Source organism: Neopsephotus bourkii, unplaced genomic scaffold, assembly GCF_033783945.1.
Source record: "Neopsephotus bourkii isolate Nb327-2 ecotype Australia unplaced genomic scaffold, CSIRO-AGI_Nbou_v1 NB_593, whole genome shotgun sequence".
In the NCBI taxonomy this organism is placed as follows: Eukaryota; Metazoa; Chordata; class Aves; order Psittaciformes; family Psittacidae; genus Neopsephotus; species Neopsephotus bourkii.
Window position 1 is genome coordinate 1613791 of NW_026901094.1, and position 27845 is coordinate 1641635.

Sequence of the window (27845 nt, forward strand, 5' to 3'; positions counted from 1 at the left end):
CTGTGGGGAGTTACAGAACTTGGCCCATTTAGAGAAGGTTCTCTCTGAGCAGCAACAGTGCTCAAGGCCAGGTTGGACACAGGGGCTTGGAGCAAGCTGCTCCAGTGGAAGGGGTCCCTGCCCGTGGCAGGGGTTGGAGCTGGAGGAGCTTTAAGGTCCCTTCCAACCCAAACCATTCCATGGTTCTTATTTCCCTGGCACTTCCCTGTTGATCTCAGCCCAGTTAAAGATGTGGATGTACTGAGCTTTGTGCCAAGCTGACACGCTCCGGGTTTCCAGACTAATTTAAACCAACCGTAAACCTGGAAGCTGCTGGATTTTAAATGGAAATGCAAAGTTTTAATGAAGGTAATTGCAGCTGCTGTTGTTAGAGAAGGTGCAGTGTGCAGTATTCTAATGTGTGGTAACGCCTTGATATGCAAGGAGCAGAATGCCCCTGGGAGGATGTGGAACCATCTGCCTCATGCCAGCTACGTGCTGGAAGCTGCCTGCTTGTGTCTCTAATAAGCTCCAAAGGTAGCTGTTGTGGCTGTTCCTCACACACCACTTCCCAAAAGCTTTCGAAAGCCGTTTCTGTTGTATTAAAATCAGGTTCTTGCCTCGAGTGTTAGTTTGTAAATGACACTTCTGGCTCTCGGGATTCTGCAGTTCAATCAGTTCCCAGCTCCTACAGATGGAATACATATTCCTAGAGCTAGAAAGAGGGTTGACGTCTATAACTAAAGCCAATTTGCTCCTGGGAATTGCTTTTAACAGTGTAATTCTTCCAACTCAAAGCTGTGTCTTAAGGATGAAGATTGCTGCAGCTCCCAGCTTTGTGGTGGTTGGATGAAGCAAAGCAGGTTGAGGCCCTTTGAGGTTTGCACTGGTTTAGGAAGACCCTTTCCTTATCATAGAAGCAAGACTTTGGTTGCCAGATGCTGTAATTCCCACGTGTGCTTTTATTGTGTTACCAAACAGACAAAGAGGGAAACCACAGCTCCAACTCGTTTCCAGAGATGCCCTTCCTGCCGTGGTGGGAGCGTGTGCTGGGATGCTGCTGGGAGAAGCCTCGGTTAACATCGGGAACACGAGTGATTGTTTCAGACCCCTTAAAGCATTAAAGTGCTTTCATCGGCTGTTCCCACAGGACACAGGCTCCTGCTGGTTTTCCTCATGATCCTCCCTTCGTGTGTGGATAGAGCTTCCCCATGGGGAGGGGAAGACGCATCCGAGGTGAGCCCGGAATGCCGTAAATGGAACTTGAGCTCTGTCCCTTTACAGACTGGAGGAGCCAGGGCTTTGTGAAGGGTCTCCCAGCTCCTTCCCAACCGGGGGCAGATGGGATGGAGCTGGAGCTCTGCCTACTGGTGGCCTCCACCCCCAAGGCAGCGCAGGGAGGGGATGCTGCAGTGGGGATGTGCTGGGCAGCGTTGTGCCCGCATGGATTCCCTCAGGCCACCTGGAATGTTGAGGGACCCCGGGGGGCAGATGCTCCTGTGCCTGTTGTGGGACATTGCCTGTTGTGGGACATTGCCTGTTGAAATGGGCAGGGAGGGAAGGAGGGAATGGGGGAACACTGACTGTGGAATACATGAGGCCGGAGACACGATCTTCTGCATGTTTACATGCTAGAACATGGAATTAATTTACTTGACACTCGAGTGTCTCAGGAGTAAGTATCAATTTTTATAGCTTACATGAAAATAAATCTTTTCTCCTTAGAGCACGATGAGGGTTCGTATGTACAGTCGCTTCTGTTTATATACACCAATAGTTAAGTACATGAACACATCGGGGAGCAAACAGGGTTGGCTCTACAAAGAACTGAAGGGGATGGGGACTTCCTGGCAGTCCGTTGGGAAAGCAGAGCGGGTGCATCCCGCTGACAAGTGTGCAGAACAGGGGACGGGGCAGGGCTGAGTCCTTGGACAACAATGACAACCTCTGAGTTCTGGACACCACGGAGAGCACAGAACGGGGGCAAGCGGTGCCAAAGGCTGGTCTTCCAAAGAGGACAGCAGTGCCACATCCACCACTGTGGGGCTGCTGCGGTAAGACCCATGGTGCCTCCTCTCCGTGCTCCATCCTGCGACAGCATCAGCCGCCCTCCTCATCACCTCCACCGAAGCCAGCACCGCATGGGGCCGTGCTGTGGCACAGGGATGCAGTTCCCCTCCAGACACCACCGTCACACTGTTCCAGCCGCCCAAGGCGGATAATGTCTTTCACAGCGGGGTTCACCCCCCCCGCCCCGGGTCTCTGGCTCGCGGGAGCCCCTCAGTTGATCTCCCCCTCCGTGAACTCCTCCTTTATGGACTGTTTGCGGGATTTGCAGTCGGGGAGGTCGAAGCCGAAGTCTGCCCAGTCGTCGGCAGCGCCGCGGTTGGGGATGGTGATGGTGTGGCGCACGCGGAAGTGCACGGCCTCCATCACCCGCTGCCGCTGCAGCTCCCCCGAGCTGCCGATGGAGATGGTGGAGGCGTTGCTGCTGGAGCGCAGGAGCTGCTGTGCTCCGTAGTCGTGGCTCTGCTTGAGCTCCTGCAGCCCTCGCCAGATGACCATGCGGTACTGCTCCGGGATCTTCAGTGCTCCGAGGTCCTGCAGGGACAACAGCACTGAGAGATGGGGCTGCACCCATGGGAGGGAGGCCCGGACACCCCAGCTTGTGCTTATGGGGGTGTGTGGTCCCAATGCCCCCAGTGACCGTGGTGGTGGGGCTGGACCCCCTGTGGTCATGGCAAGCCCATGGCACATCCCCTCAGAGGCAATTTCTCATGTAACCGGTGGCCACACAATCTTTGCATTGGGGGTGGCTTCACATTGAACTGATGTGAAATGGGAGGGATGGGACCTCTCCTTCGGACCAGGCTGCAGAGCAGGATGTGAAGCATCCTCCTGCCTGCTCACATGGGTTTCATTCTCCTCTGGTCCTGGACCAGGAGGCTGGAGCAGCCCCTACCCAGGTCGTGCCCCAGTACAGAGTTAGCAGCCAGTGCTTAGGAGGCCATGGGCTGAGCTCGTAAAGCCAAGCGAGGTCCATAGCCTCAGGCCCTGCACCACAACGAGCACAGTCAGAGCAAAGAGCTGCCAGAGATCCAGGTTAATGCCAAACACAGAGACTCAGGGGAGCGTTAACTGCAGGAGACAGTGAGGATGTGATTAGTAACTGCAAACACCGCTCGGACGCACGCTCTGGCACAGGCTTTGGCCATACCCAGCGTTTCCTTGCGCAGCTTACAGACTCCATGGGGTTAGTTCAGAGAAGGGTCCCAAACCAGGCTAAGGTCACACCACTGGCCCCAGCTACTAATGGAAAATCATTGGGTCTTGTATGGCCCCATGTCCCATCACTCTGTCTGCCTGCTGCGGGGGGCAAATGGGATGGGGCAGGAGCTTCATTCCAGCCCAAACACCAACACTGGGTTTATGGGGCTTGCTGTGCCTCAAAGGGTTGCAGGTTCTTAGGGTTTTTCGCTTCTTGTTGCCCTGATGGGGCTGTCAGCACCAAGAGGCTGAGGCTGTGCAAGCTCAGGCACCTTTAGCATCCCATCTGCTGTTTTCATAGCAGCTTTTGCCTGACCTGGGCTATTGCATTCCAGGGCTCCCATCATATGGATGCCCTGGGCTTGACTCCCTTGTTTCATCTCCTCTTGACTTAAGGATGAAGAGGGGAAGGTGCAGGATCGGATCAGATTTAAAACGTGGCTCAATGGGCTTTGTGCTGAGCACCTCAGCCTTCTCCTGTGTTAGGGGAAGATCCACCTGGGCTCTGCTCTGGGGACCTTTCTTGCTTCTGAGAGTGCAGACCAATTGTGGCTGCTCCCAAGGACGGAGCTACCACTGAACCCAAAGGATGTGTGACTGGAAGGGGTAAATCCGGGGCATAAACGCTGTGAGCACATTGGTGCCCAGGTCTCCCTTTCCTTTCGAAGGGATTTCAGACCAGCAGCCGACAGAAACAAGTGGTAAGAACAGATCTCCCCGAAGCATTTACCTCTATGGATAGGTTCTGCAGGTGGTAAATGTTCTGTAAGCCCTGGGAGGTGAAATAGTCGATGCAGTTTGGACACCCCAATCCTGTTAAAAAACTGCAGAAAACAGTCGGAAGACAAAAGTGCCGTTAACTCCTGAGCAGTGAACCGGGAGCTGTGCTCCCAGGCGGTGCTGCGGTGGCAAAGCGGTCCTGCTGCCACCCCGGGGGTCCCCTCAGCTGCCCACCATCAGAGTGAAGCATGGGATTGTGTTCACTCCTAAGGCTCCCCACGGTTTCCTCCTCATCGTCAGGTTTCAGCTCAGTAACCTCCTTGGAATGATTCAGGGGAGATGGAGCTGCTGGGAGGGAGGCTTTGGGCAGCGAGGCGGTGTCGCATCACACCGTGCACCTCTGGTTACCCTGCCCATGAGCAGCAGGGCCCCCATCAAACACCCATGGTCTGTTTAAACACCAGCGCACAGAAGTGGCTGCAGACCTGCTGATGTGCTCCTGACAGGAAGAAGGCACGTGGAGCTGTTTCTGGTAAGGGGAAGGGGGCAGTTCCCAAAGCTGTGGGCCAGTTTGGTGTGCAGGAAAAGAGCCTCATTCCAGTGCATTTAGTTTTTGCATTAAATTGTAATTAAAATGAAAGGAAATGTAATTAAGCAGGGCTGGCTTTCCTAGATAGGGGTATGTGATGGCAATAGGGGTTCCTAACTGGTCAGTAGCTGGGCTTTGCTTTCTGGACTCAGAATGGTCTGTGGTTTCCTGAGCAGTGACTTCTCAGTTGGGACCAGTGGCCGGTTGACCAGTTACTACACAGATCCAAAGGTTAGAGGGAGGGACAACAGCAAGAAACACCAGAGGACAAGACAGACAGGGCACCGGCTGCCTCCCCTACCTGACGAGGCTGGGGTCGGGGTTGTAGGGCGGTGGGGGGGTGCAGTGTGATCCGGACACCATGGACTGGGACGCGTGGCCCCCATTCATCTCTCCATTGGGCTGCATGGGGTGACTGTTCAGCATTCCGGGTCCTGGGCACAGCAACCACCCATTAGACATCACAGTGAGGGGCTCCCGCGGTGCCGCAGTGGGATGAGGCTCTTACCCATGGGTGCGAGGCCGGGCGCGGAGCCGGTGCCGTGCTGTGCGGGCTGCCCCACCAGCTGGTTCACCGAGGGCAGCTTGTTGATGCCTCCGCCGTGGACCTTGTTCATGGGTGAAAGGACGGGGCCGTAGGAGGATGGAGTCTGCAGCTGGGTCCTGCGTGGGGGAACCAAGCAGCGGATTGGTCCCTGCAGCCGCCCTGCCCCATCCTTTGTCATCTCCAAAGGGCCCTTTCCAACCCTAACGATCCCAGAGGCGATCGGAACCCCCTGCTGAGGCTGCAGGCACCGATCAGAGCGCTCAGCACCCATGGGTGGGTTCAGTGCCAGGACCCCAGGTCTGGTACTCACTGCCTCTGCAGGAGCTGCTGCTGCTGCTGCCGGTAGGAGTCAACCAACTGCTGCGGGACCAGCTCCACCAGCTCCAGGCTCTCCTTTATCTTCATCAGGATCTCAAAGTTCTCCCGGCCTCGCACCTGCAGGAGGGAACAAGCCCAGGGATTCGCCTTGCTCCCATCCCTCCCGGCCACCTTCCCCATGGACCCTTATTTCCACCCAAGCACATCTCTGTCCCCAGGGGCTACTCAGGACTGCCTCGGACACGGATTCATGGATGCTTTTGCTCCTGTTCTCATCACCTGTGCCTCAGGATCCCCATCCCGCCCCACACCACATCCCCAAGGTGTTTCTCACCACCCATCCAAGCCAAGCTCTCAACCAGTGCAGCTCACCAACACTTACAGGCACGTAATACATCTCCTCCTCCCCGTGCCGTCGCTTCTTAATGCCGGCCCCTAGTGCTGGGATGCCCTGAGGGCTCTGCTTGAACGCTGGAAAGGAGAGAGGATGAGCATTGGCTTGCTGTCCTTGGGAGGCAGGGCACAGCTGGCACAGCTGGACAGCACCTAGAGCCATGCGGGATGCTGCTCTTCACCTGGGTTCTGGTATTGGTGATGTCCCTTGGTGAGTGATAATGATGAACAAACACTTTGGGACATGAGAGCCCTGCACAAGCAGCCTTGCACTGGGGGCAGGACAGAGGGGGTCCTAGTTATGAGACTTCAGATTTAGTCGAGAAGGTCAAAGTGTTGTGGCTGGGCCTTGTCTTGAGCCCAGGCTGCTGGAGTGCAGTGATTTTGGGGATGGGAAAGGGGTTCAAGCAGAAGCATCATGTGAGCAACAAAGGGGTGAGGGAGCTGGCAGGAGTCTGGGCTGCAGCACAGCAGCTCCCTGAGCCCCCCTCCCTCTCCAGCAAGGGACTCACTGCGCTTGTTGGTGCTGCCGTTCTTGGCTGCGCTCTCATTCAGGGCCTGCTGCTCCCGGTAATGGTCCTCATCAGCCTTGCGGTCCCTGCCCGGGCAGGCACAGATCCGGCCCTCGAAGGATCTCCTCCCTAGGACTTGCCCGCTGGGAGGAGAAGGAGATCAGTGACCCTGCCTCTGCTTGGGAAGTGCACCACAGCGCATCCAGCGCATCATGGTCCAGCTCGGAAACCAGACCCTGCCCATCCCTCCATGTGAATGGATCGCTCAGGGAGCAGTGGATCCCCAGGGTACTGCCCTGCAGCAGCAGTGGGCTCCTTGCGCAGAGGAAGGTTCCAGCTGCAGCGGGAAAAGCTGATGCTGGCCGGGGTTCCTGGTCCCTTTGTGCCTGGTCCCCAGTCCCTCTGTACCAGCCCTTTTCCTACCTGCTGTGTGCTGGGGCTGCCACATCCCCTTCCCCTGAGGTTGCTCCCTGGAGGGGGGGATTCATCCCGAGGGTTTCCAGCCCTCCCACAGCAGTGAGGGTTGCCCATCCCTGCTCCGACAGTCACTCACTCTCGTGTCTCCAGGGTGATGATGATGAGGATGGGCCTCCTGTTCATCCCTCCCACGCAGCTGCTGTTGCACATGAAGTTGTACAGGATGGTGGTGAACTCGGTCCCCACCTGCCCGGGAGGGGAAAGCAGGCGCTGAGTGATGGGGACACAGGGAGGGGACCCCCGGTGTGGGGCTGGCCCCTCACTGGGGGAAGCCAGAGGGAAGAGGGGACTGTGCAAGGGTTCCTGAGGCCCCCAAGGGCAGGACTGGGGGGGAACTCTCTTTGCACCCCACTTCCCATGGATGGGACCTCTCAGATGCTTCCCACGGCTGGGAGCTGCAGATGCTCCACCATTGGTTTGGGAGGCAGGCAGGGGTGGCCTCTAATGGGCACAGACAAGTGGGATGCTCCCACCCAGCAGCCCCATCACCAGCAGGTTCACCCTCAGCACCAGCAGCATCCCGGCTGGAGGCAGGGGCTGGTCCTGCCCCCCCATCCCTGGGTAGAGGTACCTGTGGAGGCTCATAGGGCACCATCACGCTCTGCCTTCCCGTCACGGGGTCATCCACGTACTGCGAGAGGTTGTTGCCCTCCACCCGGATGAGGTGGCTGGCCGGGGCTGCCTGCCCTGCAGGGCAAAGCTCCCAGTTAGGGGACGTGGCAGCGCCGGTGCCGGCGCAGGGGCAGAGCCGCACTCACCATCATTGAAGTCGCGGCCGAGCTCGTGGTTGGGGCAGCGCTTCACCACCTCGGTGACGTGCTCTGCCTTCTTGTAGATGGGCATGGCCCGGATGATGGTGCCCGGCGGAGGCGGCGAGGACACCTTGATCTGGATGGGACATGTCTTGGCGATCTGACAGTAGAGTTTCTTCAGCAGGGGGGAGTACTGCAGAAGAAGAGATGCCCATGGGGTGAGCGGCACCGGGCTCGATGGGGTGGTGGATGCTCCCCTGCCCGCCCTCGGCTTCCTCTGCTGCTCCCTTCTCCTTCCTCCCTGCACGGGGCTCACACCGGCCTCCAAATGATGGTCCCACTGCACCAAGAGGCATTTCCACCCCTTTGGCTGCTCCCAGCCACCCACCTCCTGCTTCCTCACTGCTCCATGTGAAGCATGAACATGGCACGTTAAAATCAGCGTTACAAACCCCATTCCTAGGAATGGGGCCGTGCCAGGGCAAGGCTGCTCCAGGTGCTGACAAACAGAGTCATCCCACTAGCTCCATGATGGATCTCAGCATTGCAAACTGGTGCTGCAGTCATAGGGCATGGTGACCAAAGCATGTTCAGCCTGTCTTCATGGTAACTGCTCTCTAGGATCAGTATTTGGGTTTCCCCTGGAAATCCTTACATATGTCCGTATTTGCCCGTGCTGCCTCGTATCTGCTTCCATGTCAAGGGCTGGGAGCTGCAGGAAGGGGTTCCCAGCCAGCCCAAGTGCTCTGGCAAACAGGAGCAGTGACTCCACTGAGACTTGGAGGAAACCTTGCTGCAAATCAGCATAACCCCCTTCAGACATCACTGGGAGCATCACGCTGAGTCTGTTATCCCACACGAGTCCTGGCTGAGCCAAGGGTTGGCATCACTGATGGCACCAATGCACCACAGCCTGAGGGAACCGTGCTTAATGGCATTAACAGGATGGCAGCTCATGATGCACGACCTGGGAGTGCAGTTCCATGGAGCACGTGTGGCAGGGGCAGGGATTGTCCTGGCCATGAGGAGATGCTGTGCGGCTGCCGCAGCGGCAGGGGTGGCTCGCAAAGGGGACACTGCGGTTCCTGACCACCCCAACACCCCCAGTGAGGGCTGCACCCTGCTTCCAGAGCTGGGGAATGCAGAGCCTGCCCCTCAGCTGCAGGAACCCCGTGTGTCAGCGCCCAGGTGTGGGGCTGTGCGATTCCCTTCCACCTCGCCGCTGCCACGCTGTTTTCCATCTTGCAAGGAATGTGTTTGCTATACAGGAGCCCACCCCTGCCGCACAGGGAGAAGCCAGTCCCTGCATGGCAGGGCATGTTCCTGCTCAGAGGATTTTATCTCATCCCCACAACGAGATGCCCGCTGCCAACAAACTACCACCGTGCAGGGTACTGCTGGGATGTTAACGCTTGTCCCGAGCCACCCGAATACGGGTGGGCAGGGGACAGCGAGGCTCCTGCTGCCAGCTGTTTGGGGCAGGGGATGCTGATGCAGGGCTCAGCACCGCACCGGGAGGGTGCTGTGGGGCTGACACAGGGCTGTCACTGGGTCATCCCTTGTCTTCCCAATGCCACGAGCCCAGCCTGCAGGAGGGAGCTGTGCCTCTGGCCTCGCTGCCCTTGCTGGAGCCTGCAGGTCTGGAGGAGCTCCCAGCCCCGGGGAGCAGCTGAAGGGGGAAACGAGATAAACCATTTCCAGGTGGTCTCTGCAGGGAGGGTATAAGGGGAGAAGCTTCTGCCAAGGCAAAGTGCAGCAGTGAGGGTGGTTGGATGCTGGTATTGTCTCCCAGAGGGATAAGGCAGTGGGCAGAGCCTGCTCAGCACTAGAGACAGCAGGAAGAGGCTGTGGTCATCTGAGGCTGCAATCAGGAGCTGTACAAGAAGCTCAATCTGGCAGCAAGAAATCACCCTCAGTACTGGAGGTATGTGGGCTTGCCCAGGGGGAAGGGATGCTTGGAAACATCACCATTAACTGAAATACCCATGTTTTGCCTTGGAACCTGATGACTCCATGGCTAGGTTGGGTTCCTGGGTGCCATCTGCATCTCCAGGAGGGTTGTGCTGGAACTGGAAGCATGGGTTCTGCTCGGGAGACAGTTACTCCCCTCTGCCTGGCTGGAGGGAGGAAGCTCTCGGCCATGGCCCATGTAAGCTGCTCACCCACAGCGCGACGGGGGCTGAACACCCTCGTTCGAGGAGCCCACATGGCAAAACAAGGGTTATTCGGAGGGGGGCTCTTCCTTGCCAGGTGTTAAAATACTGACAACTCCTGTCAAAGGATCCTTTCATGTAGGCATTCCCGGGCAGCCCTCGACATGCCTGGGAAATCTAACTGCTCTGGAAGAGCAGAGGTGCATTATGGCAAGTTCTTTGGTAACAAATTCTCTCATTATACCATGTTATGACATGGATAAATCTCTGTTAAATAGCAGAGCGATTGCCCCGCAGGGGGAAAGGCTGCCGCTCAGCGCAGGCATGCCTCCGCTGATAACCTTATCGTGTCTTAACAGCTCCAGGATTGCCTTCAAAGATCCCTCCACAACAACAACCGATTCTCTTAAGGAGCTCAGTGCTGATAACCTGGGGGAGCAAAGTCAGGGCTGTGCCCTGTGCGGCCGCGCTCCCGGCTCCTCAGTGCGCAGTGCCCCTGCTCCCATGGACCCAGGATGTCCTCAGGATCCCAGGAGGAGGCTCAGCATCCCCAGCTGAGGAAAAGCCATTGGCAATGTATGCTTTCCATAGGGGACAGCAAAATGCATGGCCTGCTCGGGCACCGAGCACAGAGCCTCTGCTCCTACGTGCTTATCTGTATTCCTAATACCCCTCCATGTGAGCATCTCTGGGCAGGGCCGTGCTGCACAATGTGTTTTACTGATGCTTTGCAGGCTGCTCACTCCTATCCTGCCTGTTCCATGGTGTTTGGATGAGCTGACCTCTCAAAACCGACTGCACATTAACCCTTCCCAGGGCTGGGGCATCAGCACATCCAGACCTCAGCCCCAGGACTTCTTTCACACCTACAGAGGAGCTTGGCTACGTTCTGCCGCTGGGCATCTCCTGCCTGTGTTTTCAGTTCCTGCTCTACCCTTTGGGCTCTTAGCATCTGTGCCCCAGTTACATTAATGCCAAGGTCATCTCTGCCCATAGAAAAAGCCAGAGAGCGTCTGTTAATGCCTGTTTGCAGAGCACAACGGGTTCATGTGCTTGTGCGGCTTGTGGGTGCTGGTTCTGTGTCAAAGAGCAGTAACAGCACTGAGCAATCTACATGATGCTTACATAAACTTGCAGCACATTTGTTCCCCTGGGTTTCTCTGTAGCTGTGCAGCTTTCAGTGCCAGCCCCCATCTGCTGGGATGAAAGAGTAACACCATCTCCATCACTGTCCCTTCCCTGCTCCTGTGAGTTGTCCTGCAGTGCAAGTCCAGAGCGCTAGGAACAACTGGAAAAGCCGGATTGTTTAGACACTAGCAGTAAATCAGCATCCACCTCTGTTTCTCTAGGGATGTGGTACCCCAAAGTGTCTTTAGATGGGGTTTCTTTCACCTCTGTGCTTGAAATGCAGCTACTGCTTGGGTGAGACAGAGTCTGTGCTGCACCAGTAATGGGAAATAAACCCACATGGGAGACAGAGCCCGTGGGGCAACTGGCCACTGCTGGGGCTTGCCAAGGCAATCCCGCACCGCCACTGCTGCATCCAAGGAAGGGCTTCACACATCACAAGATCCAAATGAGCTGATGCCCCACGATTCACGATGACTAATGCGAGCTGTGATGCACCCTTAGCACCCACTCCAAAAGAGGCCACTGCGCTATGGACCCATAGCTATGGGTTTTCCCTATGGATGGCGACAGCCTCACAACGTGAATCTTCTGTGTGGGAAGACTGACTGGCAACGTCCATCTCCCCCAGCCCTCCCTGGGCAGCAGAACCGCTACGAGGATGTGTCCCAACAGATTCGGAGCTGATAAAATCTTATTTATCTTCAACTGTTGACACCGCGGCGTCCAGACTTGCCTGCTCCGGGAGGGCCGCAGCCAAGTCCTCCTTTCCCTCTTGAAGGAAATGATTTGCTCAACAATTACTTTTTCCACAAATCCCCCCCCCTCCTCCCTACCAGCCTCCTCCTCCTCTCCTACATTCCAGTCTCCTCATTAGCTCTACTCAAGACGTGTCCAGGACTGCAGTCAATGGATCCCAATAAAGCCACTAGCCTGGCAAGAGAGAGAGAAGAAAAGTGCTGCCTCCGGCTGCTAATTTCCTTGCGCTCCCCAGCAAGCAGCTGCGGAGCTGCATCCTGGGACAGGTTCGGACAGATCGGAGCCGAGAGGTGATAATAACGTGTCTGTCATCTCCCTCAGACATGTAGCATCTTGCAAACCGCAAATACCGTTAACCGGCTCGGACGAATCTGTTACGACAGATCCTGAAGACATGCCGGCTGCACAGCTCGGCCTTTCTTCTCTCTAATTTCTCTTTAATAACCAGTTTTTAATCACCGGCCTCTGGAACTTCTCACTGAGCTGGAAATTCTTCCCCAAGCTGCTCTGTGCCTCCTTCACTGCGAGAACACGGCCAGAGCATCGCTGATGCCCAAGAGCATCCGCTGGTGCCTGAGCCATGCGAGGGGCTGGGCAGCAGAGGTGCGGCCCCAGGGCAGCTCTAAGGGATGCCCCAGCCCTGGCTGCCCAATGTTGGCAGTGCCTGCACCGTGGTGGTGACACGTGTGGATGTCACCTTCAGGCAACACAGTGGGGCCACCAGTGATGCCTTGGGGCTGCCACTGGAGCAGACACAGCAAGAGAAGCCTTGTGTGCTCCAGCCTACATTCTTCTACTGTTATTATCGTGCTATTATTGCTGATTACAATCCCTTTGCTCACCCCCAAAGGAGTCCTCTCCCTTCCTTCCCCGGTGTGCACATCCTTACAATAACTGCCAGCCAGGGTTGCAGCCGTTCTTAGTCACCGAGCAGCCAGCCAGTGCTGGCACACACGGAGCTTGGTTTAATCACTTCTAGTAAGTCTGACTCCTTCTGTGTGTCTGGATACTCGGGTCCTCTGACCAAGCCGGTGCTGGAGGTCCTTCACATCCAAAAAGGAAGCTGAAAATCCAGCAAGGCAGTTATTCCATGCTGCGCTGTCAAGATCGGATACAGGGAGCAAGCTGGGAGGGGAGAAGAGGCTGAATTGGGCTTGGGAAGGTAAATACAAAAGCTACAGTGGCAAGACCTGGACCTGGGGGAGACCAGCACCACCCGCAGCATCCCTGGCAAGCAGCAGGGAGCTGCTTCTGCTCCTGTACAGCCCTGCCTGCAGTGGGCACAGGCAGAGAGCACGGTTTGCAAGGGGCACACGCAGCATCCGTCTCTCCCCATCCTTTATGCACTGGTCAGACTTCCCAGGAATGTGTGGCATGGGATGCAGTGACATCTCCTCCCAAAGGCCTTAGTAGGGCCACTACTTGTGATAGCACAGACATGTATTTCCTCCTGCAGCCTATTTACTATCTCAGTCCCTCCAGCAGGTCCCTCAGTCCCTACCTCCCCTGCATGGTTTGGATCCAAGTGGAGAGGAGCCGGCCAGAGCAGCCCTTTCCCTGGTGCATCCTCTCCCACTTCTCCTACAGGAGAGCATTGCCTTCCCACTGGAGCAGCAGTTGCCAGTAAGTCGTTCCCTTGACCTGTGCATACCATACACGTTTGAGATAGTGGAGCTGATAGCGGGATCGTGTTGGAACATTGCACACCGAATTCCTTTGCCTTTTTTTTTCCTTAATTCCATTGTGTCTGGAGCTCCCGGAGCCCCATCCACGCCCTGTGAAAGCTGGTGGAAAGCCTCCAGTGGGCTGGCTTCAATGGGCCTTGGAGCGCGCTGATGCTGAGGCTGCTTTCCTACTCCTGGCACACCAAAATAGCCACGCTCTTCTGCCCAGCCTCCCTGGTGCAAACAAAGGTGTTTGTGGCTCTGTGCTGCACTACGCATCCCCCTGCTCATCCCCAGCCTGCTGCTGTTGGATGGGTGCCTCCCTAAAACATCATAAAGTGCCAGAGAGAGGGGCTTGTTTTCTGTAGATGCTGCTAAAGGTCTTGTCTTCTGTTTACAGCCCCCTTTACCCCAACAAGTGACCGAGGGAGAGCTTACCTCCTGCCACACCAGTTATTCCCACCCTCCTCATTCAGGTAGCATCAGACAAAGCATTTCAGCTCCCCCAGTATCCACACTCTGGCTGCAAGATCAATGGAGCTGCTGGACCCAGCTCAGCATGACAGTTTCCCACTGGCCAAGCACTGGGATGCAGACCGGTTTGCTGTGGGTGACTGGTTTGCTGTGGGTGATGGCTGTTCCGTCGCAGCAGGAGCATCTCACCTCCTCTTTGAACCTCTCCATCCTTTCCATTGCAGGCTGTTTGCTCCCACAGGCAGCAGGCAGAACCCTGGATGGGGACCGCGCTGTGCTCATCCCTGGCTTCAGGGACCCCCTGTCTGCTCAGCTCAGAGGTTTGTCCCTCTCCCCCAGCCGCAGGGTCTCTGTGCGAGCCCGGGCAGCTGCCCCACGCGGGGGGTTCGATTCCCCACCTCCTTTTTCAGCCAGGCCACGGGAGGCCAAAGACCCCATTAACGCTTCAGCCGGCTCTGGCGCACCGAGAGCCTTTCAGAGGGGAGGGCTCCGGGCTGCGCCGCGAACCCCACTTGAGAACAGCCCTAATTATCCATCAGTTACCAGCTGGCCGGCGGGGCCAGGGGCTGCCCGCGAGGGAGCCGCCGGGATGGGCTCGCAGCTCGAGCGTGCACGGGCAGCGCCGGGGACCCGGGAGTCCTGCGCGCTCCCAGCGAGCAGGCAGAGGCCGGCGTGCCCCGTCTTGCCGTGCCGCAGCTCCCGGTCCTCCCTCCCGCCGGCCCCGGCGGAGCACGGCCTCCAACCCACAGGGAAAACCTCATTTGCAGCATCCCTGCCCGCTGCTCTCTGCTGATGAGGAGGCCATTAAAAAGGAACAGGGAGGTGGAGGCAGCCGGGGTGGGGGGGGCTTCCTGCTGGATTTGGGATAACGTGCGCTGCTCGGAGCCGGGATGTCACCCATCTCCGCAAGGGCGGACCCGGTTCTGGTGATGTGACCCCAAAGCTTCACCTCTTCTCCATGTTCCTATTTTCTAATGTAGAAATTCAGCGGTTTAAGGCTACAGAGAGCAGATGATGGTCCTCTGGTTCCATTCCCTACTCTGCTGGTCCCTGCCTACTTGTTCTGCATGGATCCTGCCTGAAGTACAGCTTATCTTTTGAGAGATATGCAGGCTCTTCATTTGAATACTTCAGGAGTTGGAGAATTCACTGCATTCCTTGGTAAATTGTGCCTATGGTTAATTATCCTCCTTGCTAAAAAAATCCCATCTTGTTTCTAGTCTGAATTTGCCTGGCTTCAGCTTCCAAGCACTGGATCTCATTATGCTTTCTGCTATTAGATTAAAGAGCTGTCTGCTATCAGAAACCATCTCCAGTGCAGGCTGCGATCGAGCCACCCTTGCTCTTCTCATGGAGACCTTTCACGCAGAACGTTTCTGGTATCACCCTTCATCAGTTCCAAACCTTTCATCTTCCTCGGATCTCCCTCCCAAACCTTTTCTGTTTTGGCAGCAGAGGGTTTGGAGCATGGACACGAGAGCTGCATGTGCACAGGAGGGCAGGGAGCTCTGTGATGCCCGGTTCCCCCTGCCCAGGCGCTGCAGAGGGGGCCACCACGCAGCCAGCTCATCTGGTGGTCTCTGGCCATGAGCCTCCTTCCCTCAGCGTGGGAGAACGGATAATGCTGTGTTTCCCAGAGGGATTTGGTCGGAACCCTTCAAAACCAGTAGTCCATTGGGCTGCTCGCTTCCATCCACCAAAGCTGATGCCAAGTCATTTGACGACTCGCACCAAACTGTTTGGCTTGGCATTGCCTCTGCATCAGCTGTCCGCTCCTTGGCTGGTTCTCCATGATCCAATCCCACATTGCAGGAGCCATTTGGAGCTGCCGGGCTGGCAGGGTCCTCCTCAGGGTGAAGGGCTCCTGCTCTTGAATCCCTGCTCAACACTTACACCGGTCCCGGTGCGCATGGTTCGGTGCAGTTAATCTTGTTCAAGAGCCACGAGGCTTCCCGAGCTATGGATGAGGCAGGCAGCGTGGATTCTTCCAAAGGGCTGAATCAAACCATGCATGTCCTTCAGCACACCAGGATGGTTAATTCTGACACCCGGGGCTGGAGCATCACTGAGCTGTCAGGTGTCACCATCCCCAGCCCTACTCACCACACACTTAACTCTCCTTCCCAAGTGCCTGCATTTCCCAGCAGCTTTCCTAGTCTTACTTGTACACTGCGTCTGTGGAATCACACTGTGTAGGTACATCATTGTTTGTACATGGACTGGCAACACAGAACAGATGGGGTTTTGCTGAATTCCTTTCCCCATTTAACCAGGACAAGCTTCCAAGCGTGGCAGTGACAGTGCAGAGCTCAAGGTGGTCAGGAGGAAGGCAGCAGCCCATCTTCCAGCACAGAACATGCAGCTGCATGGCTGTGACAGCCCTCAGCCAGGAGGACATACAGTGAATCTGCTGTCACCGAGCAGGACCACTCTTCATACGGTGAGCCGGGCCCTCTGCACCATCAGCACTCCTGCAGGAATTCCTATTGCAAGTGAAACATCCCCTGTACAATTCAGGGTGCAAGATGCTGCTGACCCACGTCTGTTCACAAGGCTCAGCTCCACTGCAGTCACATGCGGGCTGGATGGTGCTGGTCCTGCAGGCAGCCCGTTCTCGGGGGATGCTCCATCAGCCCTGCCTTGCAGTGCAGGGTCTACACATCTCTGACTGCCTTGCCAAGCATTAAACCTGCCTCTGGGGTACAACCCTCTGCTCTTCGGGGGATAACTGCCCACAAAGACCTTAGTGGCTTGTTCAGTTTGCTCTCTGCGGCTGCAACAAGCATCGTCTGGCAGGAGAGAAGGGTATTTCCCTACTGCTAATTACAGTGAGCACAGAGCATACCTTTAGTAGGTGTTCTCTCATGTCTTTTGACACGTGTGGGTACCCCCTGTCTCACTGTCTGAGGGTGTCCTGCTCATAGCTGTGTCTGCTCCATCCCATGGCCATCTCCCCAGTGCCAATAGCTAGAAACAGTGGCAATCGCACATTCCAGTTCTCCTGTCTCCACCCCTGGAGAGCTGAGACAAGACTTTGTGGGTTCAGTTTCCATCTGGCTGTTTTCGTGGCACACGAATGCCTCCTTTCCCTAGTCAGGTCCTGCGCAGCTTCACTGTGGCCTGAAGTGAGTTACCCCTGGTAAGGATGGAATTGGGCTGGAATCACATCCAACCCTGAGCACCTATTTATTCAATACCTAAAGAAATGCATCCTTTAGCAGCATCTTCAAGGAAAGACAGAGGAAAAGAGTGAGGACAACCGCTCCTATGAGGACAAGTTGTGTTTAATCACAGAGCTGGTCCCAACGGCCGGGTCAGCACAACTCAGCAATGAAGCTGTGATGCTCCAACCTTGGACACCGGGAAGCTGCTCTGCTGTCCCAGCCAGGAACTGGGCTGCATTCAAACCTCAGCTCCCTGCTGCTTTGCCCACTCTGCCTGCCTGTGGTTGTCACAGACCCACTGCCATAGCCTGTCCCCCCTGCACCCTCCCCATGACACTGGGCAGCCCCCTGTGCTGCACCAGCAGCGGTGAGCAGAGCAGCACCCAGCACCCGCAGCCTGGGGGCTGCCAGCATGAAATCATCCAAGGACATTTTCTGCCTACCATGGCAAGGACCATCTTGGCAATTAAACACATCAGCTTCCTATGGCCAAGTCGCTATCACCCCTGGGCTCATCTATCGGTCCTGGTTTGCTCTGCTTGTTCCATGATAGTGTCAAACCACAGCCCCGGAGGAAACCCCTGAGTCAGGAGTCAGGATGTGAATTTAGGACCACAAAAAGCAAAGCAGTCCCCGTTCATTCTGCCCGGATCCTGTGTCCCTGATGTGCAGGGGACTGCACGGACTGGGACCAGCCCTGCTCCCGAGGACCGCACTGCTGCGCACCGCTCGCAATGCTGGGCAGCGATCCCTCTGTGATTAAACACCTCCAGTCTCTGTGCCACGACTTGCAGGGATTAAGTTACTCTTCTGATATGAGAGGAAAAAGGATTGTAAATGACAAGCAACAATTCATGGCAAAGCTGAGACTGGTGCCGGTGGATGCGAGCAAAGCTCCGTCTCACGCAGTGCCGCGCCTCTGACAGCGGTAGGGAAGCACCATGAGAACCAGGCAGGTATTTCCCCAGGACATTTCTCCCACTTTATGATTTTCAGGGGTGTTCACCTTCAGTTTAGGGAATTGCTGTGGGAAAAGTTACGTTCAACCCACTGTTCACAGCCCTTCAGAGAACATCGCTGAAAGCAAGCACTGATGGAACTGCACCTTTCGCTTTCCAGGGGAGCCCGTGCAAGTGAGGTCTCCACAGGACAGTGGCTGCATCCTGCATCCACCCCATGCAACCAAACCCTCTGCATCCTACTGCAAATCACCACCAAGTCATTCAGTTGTGTGCGAGCCGAAAATGCTGTGGGCATGGCAAGCATCTCCCTAGCGAAGGCAAGAAGACATGCAACAACTTACTGTCCAGGTGGCCGACTTGGCGGTGCTGGATTGCTGGAAGGTCACCTCAAAGTGGTGGGGACCAGGGTAGTCAGTGTTGGAGGGGATGACGGGAGCTGGGGACATGGCGTCGAAGGTAGAGCTGGGCTGCGAGTAGGGCGAATGCGTTGGGACATTGGAGGTGTGCTCGGAGCTGTAGGGGCTGGTGGAGGCTGCTCTGCTGCCGATGCTCTGATCCATGCTGTTGTTCAGCAAATTGAACTGGGACTGGAGGAAGGGAAAAGGGGAGGAGGGAAAAAAGAAAACACCAGCCAGTTTGAGACATGGAACCTCACCACGGTGCTGCGCTCCGGGTGTCCTGTTACAGCCTCCTTAAAGGGACAGTGCGGGAGCGCGGTGGAACACCCCGACGGGTCGCTTGGGGCTTCGGACAGGTCACCACTTGTGCGAGGGGAGACCTCGACAAGCTTAAACCATCCCCTTCCACCCGCTCCATCCGCACGGGAGGCAGCGAGGAGCTGAGATTCCCTGCTTTAGCATGGGTTCTGTCATAGGGGACCAGGCAGGGATGCTGTGGGAGATGTCCCTCTGCTGCGGGGTGGGAGAGATGGCCCCGTCCCGCGTCCTGCGCACAGGATGGGTGCTGCCATCCCAGCAGCGAGGTCAGGGAGGATAAGGAGGAGGATGACCGCCCACCCTGGATGAGGCATAGTTCCCACTGCCACCAACCGAGGCAGGAGCTGCCTCCATCCACCTCCCGCGTGCATTCCCGTGTCGCATGTGCACACACAGGGCACCTCTGGAAGCGTTTCCCTCCGCAGAGCCGGCTCTGAATGGTGGTTTGGGTGATGCTCCCCACATGGGATGTTTGCTGTCAGCAGCTTCCACCCAGGCAGGTCTAATTTGGGGAAAACCTCAAACCTACAAAGCGCGTAGCTGTGATGCAGGGAGGTCACCCGGCAAACGCGCCTCTTTGGGCTGGTTCTGGCTCTTATTCCAGACCTGCTGGGCCAGATCCTGACCTTTTGCTGTTTAGTTTTCCTATTCCTCTTCTGAACAGCCACTGTCCGAGTCTTCCAGTAAAGTGGCAGCGGTTTTACCTGCAGGCACAGCCTACGCTAAGGTGCTCTCTCAAAAGCTGCATGGCTCAAGCAGCCTGAATCTCTCCTCAATCAAACTAAAAAATCACTTTTTTTCTATAGTAGGGAAATAAATTACTATTAAAAAAAAAACAAACAACAAAAATCTCAAATGTAATTGTTTCTCAGAGCAATAGGGATGGGTTTCCCCCCAGATCTGCAGCGTTTCCAAGCAGACCCGTGCAGCCTGGGCTCTGCAATGACCACGTGCAGCGGTCACTGCACTGATCCTCGTCATCCCTGCTCCCCGCAGCACCCAGCACTGGCAGCTCCGGGATCGGAGTGCTCCCGGGAGGCGGTTTGGGGCCGGCCACCCCACTCTGCCACCTGCCTTCCCCTGCGAAGGGCTCACGGCTCAGGAATCAAGAGACGTGTTTTAACTTGGGATCCCAACCTCACCCAAACGGCTGCGATGTCTGATGGTTTCAAGGCACTCAGCCTTCTGCAGGGAAGCTCTCCTGTTGTCTGCATCTCTCCCAAGGTCGTTGGAGCCTGTGACTAACCGGAGGAATGCTGAGCAAGATCCGGCTTGTTCTTACACAGATACAGCCATATTCTCCCCTAAAATATGTGCGTAAACCCCTCTATTCCTTCTTGCCGCCCTATAAATAGCCCAGCTGAAAACAAGCCACCCCCATCCAAACTATCCACAATCCCAGGTGAGAAACTCTGGCAAAATGGGTGTTCAAAACACCCATGGAGATCCCTTGTTGTCCAGCTGGGACACTGCAGCCAAGTCATCTTCGGGAAGCAAAGCTCAGGCATGGAGCAGGGAGAGAACAGCAATGGGAAAAAGGGCTTGCTGCTCACTGGGGCTGACCCACAGCCTAGATAACCCCAGAGTATCCCAATTGAGCTGGTTTGTTCTCCTAGGAGCAGGGATGGGCTGCTGGGACCTGACTGCACACACACCCTGTGCCCTGCCACGCGCCTCTGTTAGGAATGAGCAAACAAGGGGACCAGCAGCACCACCCCCACACATCCAAGAGCATCCCAACCTCTGTATGGGAGCCTTCCCTTGGGAAAAACAGTGACCGCTTTGTGCATGAAGGAGGTACAAGACCCAGCGCATCTCCTTGACAAGCCGGGCTGGCCACCCCAGCCGGGATCCTCAGCAGCATAAAGCAAGGACAGTGTCCCTAATCCCAGGCTTTGGAAATCCACCGGCACAGACCCCCCCCCCCCCCCCAGGCAGGTGCATGGAAAACACCCGGATTGTTGTAAAACTGACCGCATTTTGGAAACATTCCCTTACAAGAGAAAGGGGAAGTGGGAGTGTTTGTGTGTCTGTGTCAGCAAACCCAGCACAGGCTTGTGTGTCTTTGCCTGTGAATACACATCCACACAGGTATGCTCATCCACACACACAGAGAAACGTTCACATGATTGCAGCAATGACCTCCCAAGCAACAGCGCTACCCTACGAAACAATCCCGATGCTTTGGACCAGCAGACATAGGACAAACGGGAGGAATGAAGAATTCCTGGTCGGGAAGCACAGCACTGCTCTGTTCTGTCTCCAGCTGTGTCTCTGCCCGTATCTAACTTCCATAATGCCAGAGAGCAGACACAAACCCTTCTGCCTAGGAAAGCAACCTCAGCGCTGGAGGTTCTCTGCCTCCCAAAGGCTCCAAAGCAGGGCAGGAAGCCTGCCTAGGGCCACAGTAATGCTGAGGGCTTGGCCCAGGAGGTCCCCAGTGAAAGACAAACTGGTACTTGTGGTGCAAGGGCGCTCCTTGAATGGATGCTCAGGCTGATGCTGCTCTTGTCCGCAGTGAAGGAGCCTGCATCCCTTCACACCAGAGCTTGAAATCATACCTTGGGCTCTGCAAGCACCGTACTGGGCAAAGCAAGAGAGGAACCCGACCGAGCCACCACAGCTGCAGCATCCCACACAGATACAACTCATTGCTCATGACGGCCATGGGATGGGGAAAGGCTCACACCAGGACAAGCCCTTGGTGCATCCCAGCTGGAGCATGCACTCGGCGGCAGAGGGTGATTCCAATAAAGCAAGAGAAACCCCATTAACAACAAGGAGCACCTACCGTGGTGTAATGCTGCATCGGGTCGCTAACGTACAGCATTTTAGTTGTCTCGGGGCTCACGGGGCGCTGGGAAGCGTCCTGCCACGGGAGTCATGGGGTCGGGGCAGGAAGGCAGGAGGAAGGAGGGAGCGCAGGAGCAGGGCCGGAGCAGCAGTGCCAGGGATGCTGCGCCGGCCACCCGAGTGCCGCCAACTGTAGGCTCTTTTGCCTTTTTCATCTCCCTTAGTTCTGTCAACTAGCTGCATCCAACAACAAAACGGGGCCCACCCCTTCTGTCCCTCATGACTATTCATTAAAGCACAGGGCAGGCCCCAGCTTGCCCAGTGATGGACCGGGCGATACCAACCATTCCCACTGCAGGGAGAGCGGGGGTCCAGCTCCAGCATCCAACCTGACTCCTGGCTGGAAAGCTGCTTCCAGCAGAGCTGGGCTGGAAACCCATTTGGCCAGAGCCTGTTGCCAGCAGACGGAGGTGGCTGCACTTGCATTGACCAGACGATGCAGTGACTCTAAGACAGCTCCATATCTCAGAGATATGGAGTTATCCCTCTTTAGATGCTTAGATAGGAATAAATAAGGATAGATATGGGTACATAAGGATAGATGTTTAGATAGATATCTAGACAGATATGGATGGATGGATGGATGGATGGATGGATGGATGGATGGATGGATGGATAGATAGATAGATAGATAGATAGATAGATAGATAGATAGATAGATGGAGTGACCAGACAGATTTCCTTTCAACTCGAGGCAGACGGGGAACAGTGTTCCTTCATCCAGACCCGAGTTGAGTGGCATATCTGGAAAGGTGGAACCAGCGTACATCACCCACACACAAGGAGGTCCACAGCAGTGTCATACATAAAGCTCTGCACAATCGACCACTGTAGTTGGCATCTCTAAGCAAAAGGGTGGCCGAGGAGCTGCTCCCATCTTTAATTACAGCATCTCCTCCTGCAGGACCCTGAAGCAGGCTTTCAGGAGCAAGGCAGTGCCCATGCAGGGAGCATCACCCAGGGCAGCTCTCAGAGCATTTGGGTGACCTGCTCATTGCCACCGGGAGCAGCGGGCTCATCCCACAGAGCCCCCACCACAGCTCCCGTGTCCTGCCTTCCCTTCAGGAAGTGGCATCCCGTTATCTCTGCTTTTCGTTCCACACGTCAGCCAGCGAGAGCTGGACGAGGCTCCACCGGGAACACCATGGGGCCCGTGTAAATGTTTTCTATGGTTCATTATCCCTAACAAGGACCAGGAGCTGCCTGTACTCAGCGCCCTGCGAGGCCAGTGCTGGCCTGGGCTCACTGTGGTTACAGCAGCAGCAAGCTCAGCGAGGGGCAGCTCCCAATTAGCACTGCCACCTCCACCTGATCCCGCTGCCAGGCTCCTGCCCCTGCAGGCAAAGGCCGGGAAAGGGAGGGAAAACGAGTGGAAAGGGAGGGAAAAGGGACTGGGGGAGGGGATGCAAAGCGGAGAGGAGCGAAACGGAGCCTTTCTGGAGGGAGATGCAGGCAACGGCCGGAGCTGCTTCAGGGATGCTCCCGGGAGGCAGCGCTGCTCCGGGCACTGAACACATGCAGTGACCTGGGGGTCTCACACACCCGCTGCGCCTGTCAAACCCTCTGCCTCAGAGAGGGGCCCACCAGATTCCCGCAGGAAAAGCAACGGTGAAGGGGACTGCGGTGGGAGCAGAGCTGGGTGTTGGGAGCACAGTGTGCCCCTCCAGCCGCTCTGCTTGCAACCGGCTTTCACTGCACAGCGTGTTTGTACTGGAGCGAGTTACACTCCCCTCCTGTCCCAAGCTTCACTGGGTACCCCTGCTCCCAAGGTACCAAAGCGTCACTGCCATTGTAGCACAGAGCCCCTGCTGCTGCATGCAGCTCTTATCTCTCAACAAGTAGCCACTGTTTGCCCCCTGCCCCATCCAGCTGCAGTCACAGGTTATCAGCCCTGCACCACCACCAGCAGCGCTGCAACTGTACTGCTTGTGTGTGGTTTATGAACCAGCAACATCCCGCTTCCTACCCCAGAGCCCCCAGCCCACTGCAGGGGCTTGATGCTTGCGTGATGCTTCTCCCTCCCGTGCAGCCTGAGCACACTCACCATGACCGAGTCATTCATGCCTCTCATCGGGAAGACATCCATCGTGACCTCCGTGCGGTTGGAGACCTCATTGCTGCTGGCGTGGTTGGATGGAGGGAGGTCGAAGTAGGTGCTGTCTGGCTCCCTGCAGAGGGGACAGCACAGTCAGCCCTCGGCTCTCCAGCACAGCCCACACCACCACCAGCAACCTGCCATTCCCTTGAACCTCGGCCCCTTCCCAACTTCTCCATCTGCTGCTTTCAGGACATACATGCTCCATGGAATTTGAGCTGCCTGTCGTCACCAGCGCTCTGGCAAACGGAATGGTCTGAGCATGGAGATCAGAGTTTGGGAGCTAAATTCTCAGTGTGGAAAGATGAATGGGGAAAGTGGAGCATGATAAAGAAACCCGCCTCACCTCAGGCTACAGTAATGATATATACTAACATGGATTGCAGAGCCAAGGCCACTTCTGCTCCCACTACACCTCAAGGCAAACAATCGGCCATCACTTACAGCGTGCTCCAGAGGTGCTCAAACGTTGTGCCTTCATCAGCGGGCGAGGACTGGGACATCTTCCCGGAGGGGGAGTCTGGCAGAGGATAAACCGCTCTAGGAGCAAGGAGACACAGCGAGGTTAGCGCTGAGCGTGCAGCCCCACGTCCGCACAGGCAGGAGCTTCCCAGCTCGCACATGGCTCGGAGCCATCTTGACCCTGCGCTGCCTTCCTCTGCCCCGCCATGCAACCATCCTCCTCCTCCCTTACCCGCTCCCTGGGAGCCGCGGGGTCGCTCCCCTGCCCCGCCTGACGTGGATGTGCGCTCTGAGGCTGCTCCTGTTCCCCAGCCCAGCCTGAGCACTCGTGTCAGCTCCGTCCCGACAGCTAAGAGTGAAAGCCTGAGAACTTCCTGCTTGCGGGGCTCGAGCCGCCAGCGCAAGGGCAGCGCTTTCTGCCTGAGTGGTGCTCGGGTCCTTCTGATTCAGATGGGGACCGGGTGGCCACAGGGGCTGAAATAGCTACAGTGAGAGCCTGGTGTCCTCCCACCCCTCCCCGTCCCATGTGCGACAGAGAAAGGACCTGCGCATCCGCTATGGGAAAAGGAAAAGCCTAGAGCTGCCTGTGGATGGCCTTACCCCGCTTCCATGCTGCTTTCCCTGCCCTAAGGCAGCAGGAGCTTCAGGAAGGAGCCAGGCCTTTCCCTTCAGCACAGAGAGCAGCTCTGCGCCGCTGCGTGGGCACGATGGGTGCGCGGTCACAATGGGTGACACCAGCTCTAACCACGTAGCCACCCTCCTTGTTGAAAGGAAAAAGATCTGCCTATTTTAAGGGCGTTGTGGAGGTTCCTTTTCGCTTTCAAAGCATCAGCTGTGCTTGCAAAGCCAGGCCAGTGGCACAGCACATCCCAGCTCTGAAAGCCGTAGGACAAAGGGAAGCTCGGGTTGTCGATGTTAAAGCACATCCCTGCTGCTGTGGTCATTGCACATCCCAGGAAAGCATCTTGCAGCAAGGATGCCAGCCTGGCAGATGGATGTCTGGGGTGACAGAGTCACAAAAGGCTTCCAAACAGGGTTCCCCAATGTGCCAATGACTAATTTACTCTAAAAGAAGGTGCTGGATAGAGTCCTGTTAAGCAGGGAAGGAAGGAGGCATTCACATCCAGGGAAAGTGGGAAACCACTCTGATGGGGATGTCCAGCAGAAGGACGAGAAGGAGAGGAGGGAGGCCCTGTGGCGCAGCTGAATTAAAGGTGACAGGGAAGAGCTTATTTCCACATTGCTAAAGAAGCAGTGCTAGATGGCCTGGGTGTAATTACCTTCCCAGTGCCTATAGTGACTAACCTGGGGCTAAACACAGCAGCAGTGGCAGAGCTCCAGAGCAGCCCCAGCCCCTTCCAGCCCCTCAGATCCATTTGGAGGCTCTTACCCTCTGCCATAGCTGCGTCAGCTCCCTGATGTCACCAGCTTCCCAGCGCCGGACTGGAGTTATCACCCCGACTTCTACCACAGAGCTCAAGTCAAACCCACCCCAGGAGGATTCAACACCTCCAGAGACCAAAAGCTGCTTCTTAAAGTGAAGCTCTCTTTGAGGGAAGGGTGCTTGGTGCGGCTGCATGGGGACTGCTGCCTGCAGCAGGATGCACACCGGCTTTATTGCAGGCTGCTGGTGTGCTTGGTTTCATTGCGAGAGCCGCTCTCCACCGGCTTCCCCGGGCAGTTCCAGCATTCGCTGGGTTGCTGCTTCCCTCTGTTGCTGGCCAGGGCATTGCAGGGAAGGTGCACATAGGAAAACTAGGCTGGGAGTAGTAATACAGAGCTTGGGGAGAGGCAGTCCACTACCTCTGCTCCATGGGGCTTAGCACCCAGGCAGGGGCTGCCACCATGGGGGCTGCAGGAGTGTCCAGTACCTTTCCTTTGAGCTCCCACTGATTCCAGAGATGGGAGAACAGCTCTCTGGAGGAGCAGAGCAGATGAGCTCACACGTACGCAACCACAGGTTCGTTCAACCCACGGGTTTGACCACAGAGCCCGAAAATATTCTTAGAATTAGTGTAAACTGACTTCCTTTTTGCATCACTATAAGAGGTGAAGGTACCACAGGTGTGATGGGGGGGTTGCAGCCTTGCTGAGAGCGATGCCTGGAGCTCAGTTTCCGTACTCTTCAGAAAGAGCATCTTTGCTCTCACCATCAACTTTAAGCCTCAGTTTTAGGCACCTAGAACTGTCCCTTCCCGTTTCACTGTCAATAACCTATTCACCACTATTCTGCCACTCTAACACCAAGCAACAGAATGTGACAGCATTTTGCAGCCACCTTAAAGGAACATAAATGCACAGACCCTGTACAATGCGGCTATGCCTAATTCCTAAAGACTCTTGGCTCATCCTAAGAGAAGAAGATGACTTGTGAGAGCCATTCCCAACTCCCACACCAAGCTGCTGTGTATTGCGTGATGGTTGTGCACTGGTCCCTGGACTTTCTCATGTCCTCCACAAAAGGAGACCCATCCGGCTCCCCCAGCCCACAGCAAATAACTTCACGTTTGCAAACTCCTGAGGTGCCAACACTACCCCGTGCTACTGCTCATTTGTCCCAGATTGTTGAATTCCCACTGGAAACCGAGGCTTGTAAAAGCAACCAAGAATGAGCAAGTTTCTTTGCAATGCAGCACGCTTGGATCTCAGGAGCCCTCTTTGGGATCCAGCAGTTTCCTATCAATTTTCTTTCCAAGGAGAGAACAGGAATTTTGATATAAACCAGCTCAATCAGACTCATTGATGGGCAGGAGGCGAACCCAGCCAAGCCGCCCTCCCTGCCTGCCACTGAGCATCAGCCGTGTGGAAGGATCCAGTCTCAGCATCCTGTCGTACCCATCCCCACCTCTGCCCTTGCCATTCCTATTCCCATTCCCATGGCCCATTTTAACTCCACAAGTGCTCTAACCCCAGATCTAAGGCACTTGGGAACAAACTTTCCACAACACTTTAATACTGCATAACTAGCCTACAAAGCAAAGCAGCCACAAATCATCTTCCAGTTGCATTATCAACACTCGAGAGGGTCGTGCCGAGTAACTCCCGCACACAAACAGCAAGGGATTCCCTTTTGTCACGTTTTTCCTCCTACCTGCTCTGGCTCCCCAAGCGTTTCGAGTTCCCCTGGAGGTCTCCCGCGGGCAGGAGCGGCCTGGGATTGAGGATCTATGTTATTTACTGCCCTACAATCAAGTAGCGTCCTGGTCGCCTAGGCAATGACATTGGAGCTGCTGAAAGCTATGTGAAAAGTGAGGCAAAAGCTTGCGCGCTCCTTCCTGGAGTAGGAGGCAGTTGCAAGGGGGTGGGGAATGCTCAGCCAAGCGTGCCGGGGAATTAAGCTGGTCACCAAAGTGACTCCGGCTGTCGGGGCTCCGGCAGCCCCCAGCAGCACTGCGCCCGAGGCTGGGCTTTAGTAGCGAAGGAGCAGGGAAGGAGACTCGATGTGGGCTGACCCCAAGGGGGATCTTCCTCTCGCCACACTGATGGGCTGAGCTGGTTCTGTGCCTGCACTGGTCAGCGTGACCGGCTCAGCAGCACTGGGCTGTCAGAGCAGCGGGGCAGCCTGGTCAGGGGATCAGCAAGGTCCCACCACGCTGTGGGAAAACTGGCCTGACAAGATACACATAGAGTGGCAGTGGGTGAAGACTGAGTGTTTCTGGTCAAGAGCCATCAGCAATGAGACTCTGATTATCTGTTGGGCATACTCAGATGACAGAGGGGAGACTGAGCTGAGCTCTTAGGCAGAAGCTCTTCCCTGTGAGGGTGCTGAGGCGCTGGCACAGGGTGCCCAGAGAAGCTGTGGCTGCCCCATCCCTGGCAGTGCTCAAGGCCAGGTTGGACACAGGGCTTGGAGCAAGCTGC

General features: G+C 56.2%; 2 protein-coding genes across 4 annotated transcripts in view; one reads left to right on the plus strand and one right to left on the minus strand.

The window, feature by feature from the left end:
- The window catches only part of WRAP73 (WD repeat containing, antisense to TP73), a 50877-nt gene that overhangs the window by 9018 nt on the left and 14014 nt on the right, over nucleotides 1–27845 (plus strand). The gene's annotated exons all lie outside the window — the stretch shown is intronic.
- TP73 (tumor protein p73) lies at nucleotides 2240–27160 on the minus strand. Of its 3 annotated transcripts, none has more exons than XM_061351636.1 (14): nucleotides 27076–27160; nucleotides 23967–24062; nucleotides 23472–23595; nucleotides 18200–18445; nucleotides 7561–7747; nucleotides 7374–7489; nucleotides 6879–6988; nucleotides 6326–6468; nucleotides 5803–5891; nucleotides 5413–5537; nucleotides 5064–5218; nucleotides 4857–4989; nucleotides 3977–4070; nucleotides 2240–2580 (listed from the first exon to the last, which is right to left on the minus strand). In XM_061351636.1, exons 2-14 carry the CDS (start codon nucleotides 24023–24025, stop codon nucleotides 2260–2262), a joined length of 1902 nt encoding a protein of 633 aa, XP_061207620.1. In that variant the 5' UTR covers nucleotides 24026–24062; nucleotides 27076–27160; the 3' UTR covers nucleotides 2240–2259. The 3 variants fall into 3 exon arrangements, with proteins under 3 accessions (XP_061207620.1, XP_061207619.1, XP_061207621.1); XM_061351635.1 differs by lacking the exon at nucleotides 27076–27160 and adding an exon at nucleotides 24585–24679; XM_061351637.1 differs by lacking the exons at nucleotides 3977–4070; nucleotides 27076–27160 and adding an exon at nucleotides 24585–24679 and having other exon boundaries at nucleotides 2417–2580.

Coding starts and splice junctions, on each gene's coding strand:
- TP73 (XM_061351635.1), bottom strand. Junction 23,596..23,966: donor GAGCACCTCTGGAGCACGCT/GTAAGTGATGGC, acceptor TCCCCTCTGCAG/GGAGCCAGACAGCACCTACT. Junction 4,990..5,063: donor GCCCGGCCTCGCACCCATGG/GTAAGAGCCTCA, acceptor TGCTGTGCCCAG/GACCCGGAATGCTGAACAGT.